The sequence below is a fragment of the Limulus polyphemus genome, unplaced genomic scaffold (genome assembly GCF_000517525.1).
Source record: "Limulus polyphemus unplaced genomic scaffold, Limulus_polyphemus-2.1.2 Scaffold3009, whole genome shotgun sequence".
Taxonomy (NCBI): domain Eukaryota; kingdom Metazoa; phylum Arthropoda; class Merostomata; order Xiphosura; family Limulidae; genus Limulus; species Limulus polyphemus.
Genome location: NW_013668619.1, coordinates 84,924 through 91,436, shown reverse-complemented (window position 1 = coordinate 91,436; position 6,513 = coordinate 84,924). Strand labels below are relative to the sequence as shown.

Below are 6,513 nucleotides of genomic sequence, written 5' to 3'. Positions count from 1 at the left end.
TTCAAATGCGACTGTAGCTTTTTTTCCCCAAAACTTTGTCTTCAATATAAGGGTGCGTCTTATATTCTGAAAAATACTATATTTAGGCAGAGTATTCACGATGAGTACAGTGGAATGGGTGTCTGTCTGTTGTAGAAAAAACACAAAAGGCCCTTCTCAGCCATTCCAGTGTTAGTCATCACAAATACTCTGGCTAGACAATCAATCAAAAAATAGATATAGTACTTTTGTGTTTAACTATGCACATTATAGACTTATAGAATAAGCATTAAATGAAGAACTGGGATACGTTCCATATTTCTAAGTGACAAAAACACGTTTTGTTTTAACGTTACAGAACAAAGAATTGCATGCAAAGCTTGAAGAGCTCGAAACATCACAGCGTTCCAAGGCAAAAACAGCAATCGCTACTCTAGAATCTAAAGTTCAGCAGTTTGAGGAACAGCTGGAACTAGAAACAAGGTAAACTTTAATCTGCACAGGATGATTGAAGTTATCAAGCTATTAACTGGAAGTCAAAGTAACGTAACAACTGAAATCAAATGTAAAACCATCAAAAGAAATTGTTGTTATTCCACCTAATTATTAGTTTTAGCTCGGAAAAATAAACATTGCTGGACATTCAGGAAAGCTGGAAGCACTGTTTGGTTCTAGGTTATTTCATAAAGTTTAAACAAATAATATTGTTTTCAAGGTTAGACTTCAATTAAATAAAAAAGCAACTACAGTTAATTTTAACATGTTTTAAATCACTACTGATCTGTCAAATCTTAAAAACGTTAATCTTCTGTTTCGATGACGAGGAACCCACTTTGAGACTAATAATGGCTGGAGACGGCTTGAATGGGTAATGAAGAAAAACTTTAATATAAGTTGACAAAAACTTGTCGAAACGTTGTACATTTGCTGTTATGTTAAACTTATATTAAAGTTTTTCTTCATTACCCATCTCCAGCCATTATTAGTCTTCTGTGCTAATCATTTAGTACTTTATAATAATAGTGCTGCATTTTGACACTAAATAACGTAATTTTATTCATTATCTAATATTTAATAAATGTAAAGAAAATATTTCAAAAATTGAAAGAATGTTCACTGTTGCTTTTGCCTCTTTTTTTTGTAATATTACAGATAAATGAAATTAAAATAACCAATTAGTTGATAAAGAGTAAATTGCCATACTTTGTTCAATATTGCTCCGATATTTAAGTAACAATTTTGGAAACATTAATTTTACTTAACAAAAAAATTAAGAATCACTTTAAAAAGTGGAGAAAAATACCTTTCAATTTTTAGAGAACGGCAAACTGTGACTAAAAATTCACGTAAACTGGAGAAGAAACTGAAAGAAGCTCTGTTACAGTTCGAAGACGAGAGACGTCATTCAGAACAATACAAAGAACAGGTAGGTTGTAATGGAGAAGAAACTGAAAGAAGCTCTGTTACAGTTCGAAGACGAGAGACGTCATTCAGAACAATACAAAGAACAGGTAGGTTGTAATGGAGAAGAAACTGAAAGAAGCTCTGTTACAGTTCGAAGACGAGAGACGTCATTCAGAACAATACAAAGAACAGGTAGGTTGTTATGAACATTCTTGTATAAGGGTATTTAAAACATTATAAACAATAGCAGTGTATTAGAATATGTTCTTGTAAGTCTCCAAAATGAGTAGGTATTAGTTTTGTATTATTATTATACTTTAATACCATTTTTATTAGAAATTAAAGGGAAAAAAAACTGTTTCAAAATGAAATTATGCTGTTGTCAGTAAAGCTTTTATGCCTATAACCGTTATCTACAGCTGGTTCTTTTCCCTTTGCAGGTACAAAAAGTCAACAATCGAGTACAGGCCTTGAAGCGTCAGCTGGATGAAGCAGAAGAGGAATGTTCTCGAGAAAAGGCGCAACGACGTAAAGTTCAGCGAGAGTTGGAGGATACCATGGAGTCTAATGAAGCCATGTCACGTGAACTGAATAACTTAAAGAACAAAATGAGGTGAGTGCTAAACTTTGCCCCATTGTTCAAGATGTTTGTCTTTTGTTATAAAACCCCCTTTCAGTAAGAAGATAACCATAACACTGTTCAGGATGTTTGTCTTTTCGTAGTCTATACAAGTAATAACAGAAGCTATTTTTTTTTCAATTAGCTGTTAAACTTGTAGTCTTTTAAATTATCACAAATAGATGTTATCAATAAGTACATTTTTTCTTTAAAATGAAATCTTGTATCTTGCTTGTGTCAACATCATGACGCGTGCATGTTTTCATCCCGCAGTCTTTAAATGTTACCTCTGCCCCATTCATAGGAAGTTGTGTATTTCAGAAATCTAAAAGGACATCACCAGACTTTTTTGATAAGAGATGATGTTTCCCATGTCCTATTCAAAACAACATGTATGATGAGTTAAGAGATTTTTTAGACAGGTCAACAGCGTGAACTTTGACTTACCAAAGTAATTGGGTTCATAGCTTAACATGTATAGATGGGTATTAAACAAATACTTGATTAACACATTGGTACAATGTTTTGTAAACACACCTAAATATTATATTTTATAATAAACTAGCATTAAATTCATTTAGGTTCTTAACAAAAACATGTTAGTTTTAAAAAAGAAGGGCAGTACTGGACAAAACAAATAATGTTATGGTTTAAGAAAAGTAAAATCCATCAACAAATTGTGCATTTCATTAAAATGAATATCTGTTTGGAAAGTCTTCTTTTTGTTTGTTACGATCAACTTTAAAATTTAAAACAACAACTGTCATGATGCAGTTCTATCCATTGTCGTAAACCAAAACTTACTGATAAAATTTGTTTTTTTCCTAGAAGAGGTGGAACGTTAGCTGTTCCAGCTTCTCGGTTCTCTGGAGCAAAACGAGGATCCATGACTTCTATGGGGAGTGGCAGTGGAGATGAAGGGTCGGGATTTTTACGGGAGGATTCACTGAATGAGAATCTGGCCTGATTTTAATAATCTTACTTGAGATTATGTAAAAAAAAAAATTAACATTCCTAAAAGGAAGCTTGAAAATAGAAAAACTGAACTGTAGGCATTGAATAAAATGGTAAAAGCCCTTGCCAGCGCTAACTTAATGGGAACATTTCCAAAAAAAAATCAGGGTTATAATAAAAGTATCACTATGGTCCAATAATTCAGGTTCGATATTAAGAACCATGCAATGTTATATTCTAATCATCTGTAAGATGAATAAAAAGTATCATGATATTTTTAAGTTAAAATGTTAATCTTTTTAAACATGTTTTTGTACATAATATATATATATATATATGTGTGTCTAGAAAATATGATTATCACCAAGTTAGATTTAGTGAAACATCTCAAACTGTAGTGGGTCCTTTACTAACATGTAGTTTTGTAAATTAGTTAACTATTTTTAGGAATGTGACAATACGCTTACCTTCCAATCTGATATGTATCGGTATTCTTTTATCACAATACATAAGTCTATGTTAATTTACCAGTAGAGCAAACATAATACTTATATTGCACTTCTGAAACAGTATAAAATTTAACTGTTTATCATCGATTTAAATGTATAAATTAGGGGCTGCCGTTCCAGTACGTCAAAACTAGAATCCCACCTAGAAACTTCTTGAATTAGCTTGTGCTGTGAAAACTTAAGCATACCTTAATCTGCTTTCAGTTTAGCAAGAGTCATTGAATATCTATGAAGAAAGGAAACTACCCCTTTTTACCCCACGTCCGTAATCTATCTTCTCGTGACACGGGGTGAGAGTTCTACCACATTGACAACCTTATTCAGTACATCTGCCACATGCTCAACCACACGAGACTGTCTTGTTTCTGGAACAGTAGATCTTGAAGTACCTTTCAGTTCAGTGTTAAGCTTGTACCTCTTTGTACAAGTCTAGAATTAATACAGTACTAAAATGTCGAAGAAAGTATCTCGTATCTTGCTTCCAAACCTTACGCAAAATCACACAGCTAAAAATGGTTTTGTATCTTTAGCCATAAAGATTCCAACAGTCCCTCTATTCAGGTTCAATTTTAATTACTTTCTAGAGTTTCACCTTAGCCGTACTGCTTACAGAAAGTGAAAGTTTATTTCTTATTTCCTTCGTTGCTGGTAACAACAGCTGGTAACACAAGGTATTCACTTGTGTTTTTTATCTTAGTTCTCCAGCATGAACTCCAAGGATCAGTGTATTTATTTAATACTTTTAGCATCATACTGAGAGTTAAATATACCATTAATAAAGAATTTTAATCAGTTTTTCTTACTCTATTCTGATTCAAAACTTCAAACCAAACTGCTAATTCGTAGGATGAAGGTGCAACCCTCTATTGTTGTGCTTTGCCTCAATGAGTCTACCATTGCTGACAAGGTATTCATAAAAAAACTAGAAATCTATACATAGACCGATCATGTGTTTATGTTGACAAGTATATTATTAAAAGTGTTTTTTTTCATATAACATAAAAGTAAATCGGAAGAAAAACTGAAATCGATCACAAACCACCCGTGACCCATTAACAGCAATTTTGGTGAATCTTTTCCTATAATTACTCATGATGTCTTTGGAGGTAATAAAGTCAGCTTCCAAAAAATACGTTATTACATTGATATTAACACTTACTGATAATGTCTTTGGAGGTAATAAAGTCAGCTTCCAAAAAATACGTTATTACATTGATATTAACACTTACTGATAATGTCTTTGGAGGTAATAAAGTCAGCTTCCAAAAAATACGTTATTACATTGATATTAACACATTTATTTTTTATGTTCAAAACTGTCGACCCTGTGATGTTTTTTATCTTAGTTCTCCGAGGATCAGTGTATTTATTTAATAGTTTTAGTATCATACTGAGAGTTATGAGCTTTTCAGCAGTGCCAAATACAGTCTTGTAAAAACTATGTGCCACTGAATAAAATGTATTCAGTTTTAATACACAACAAAAATAAAGTTATTTTCACCATATCTGTGGTTCACTTTTGGCAAGTCCTAACTAGTAAATATGAAAAACTTACACTTTTAAAATTAAATTCATAGATATATACTTACTTCTACTGAAACTATCGATATTGGTTGAAGTCAAAATTTTCCACTTCCTTTCATCCTACTGATAACATAATTGTGTTTTAACTTTATTTATTATCGTTATTGACAACATCCTCATCGGTCAGTCATCTGCATTTATACTTTACTACTTGTCTTTTACTTATACAATATCGTATAACTGTTACAGTTTTCTTAGGATCGCCAGTGCCACCCTAGGAAACTGATGTGATTTGTATACACTTCTCCTGAAGGGGAGAATACAACAATCGGTTTAAATGAAGAAGAAACTAAATTAAAACACAGCGATACATAAAAGAAACTTTTATTACCTTCTAAAAACGAGAAGAATCATCAGTGTTAAGAATATTCCAAAAGTCTTTTTTTAATGTAGTTCAGATCTTTGGCAGATAAACGGAAGAGCCCGTAGCTCTTGGATTAATTAGAAGAGAAACATTTCCTGCTACATAATAACTAATAAATAGTATTATCCCATAAAAATAAATCACAATAAACAAAAGAATCAGTAGATGGGATTTAAATCACAAAAACTTGATTCCCATTAAGTGTTCAGTAAATTGTAACCAGAAAAATACTTTATAGAACAAAACGGAGTATACTGTAACCTCAGTTTCTTTGGCATCGTTGAAAGACTGTAAAAATACACAGTAAAAATGTCAGAGTTTTGTACAATTTCTAGAAAGTCCTGGAGTAGTAGATAAAAAAAAAGTTCTAGCACATGTAAAGCCGTATTTTGTTCTACTATCCAGTTAAATAATAAACACACTCTTCTTGCAAGAAGCCAGAAATTAGTTTTACCACTTGAAAGGTGAATGTTATAACCTACATTTGTAAATACATTATAATACTTTAATATTGTAAAGACTTCCAAACTGATCAACATTAGTTGGCAAGTAGTGATAATTCTACCATATATATATATATATATATATATATCTTTGGCATTCTGCAGTGTTACGAGGGAAAGTTATTTACACCATCGTTGGTGGCTCAGGTTTTTTTTTTTCTAAAATTACAAACTCAAGAAATGAACTTAATTCCCAAAATTTTCCTCCACAAATATGTAGTGACCCAAAACAAACTTCCCAAATTATGTAAACATCACAACTCTCGCTGAAAAAAACAAAACAAAAAATTTCTAATTTATCCAATGATTCGGCTATGACTCAAATATGTATCTATATATATATATATATACATGAAAAATAAAAGCTGTTGTGTATACTTTAAAATTATCATAATAATTATACTCGTTAAAGATATATTACCCTTAGGAAGCAATTCCATTTAAATTTAAAAAGCAATCTTTAAAGAGCAGAGTCCAGTCTTTAGCCTTTTCGATAATACATGATGAATATAAATATAAATGACTAGAACAAGTCTCCTTTCTCAGGACTTGGCCTGGTTTCCTATAAGATATTGAAACACGGCATAGAAGTGCAGG

General features: G+C 31.7%; 1 protein-coding gene across 1 annotated transcript in view; it reads left to right on the top strand.

Moving 5' to 3' along the window:
* The window catches only part of LOC106468443 (myosin heavy chain, non-muscle-like), a gene marked incomplete at its 5' end in the record, with an annotated part of 51,880 nt that extends 46,910 nt beyond the window's left edge, over positions 1 to 4,970 (top strand). The window contains 4 exons of the mRNA XM_022396778.1: positions 338 to 462; positions 1,297 to 1,405; positions 1,824 to 1,996; positions 2,831 to 4,970. Of these exons, the coding sequence (XP_022252486.1) occupies positions 338 to 462; positions 1,297 to 1,405; positions 1,824 to 1,996; positions 2,831 to 2,969 (546 nt within the window). The remainder of the gene's footprint in view (positions 1 to 337; positions 463 to 1,296; positions 1,406 to 1,823; positions 1,997 to 2,830) is intronic.
* Positions 4,971 to 6,513: the final 1,543 nt, after the last annotated feature.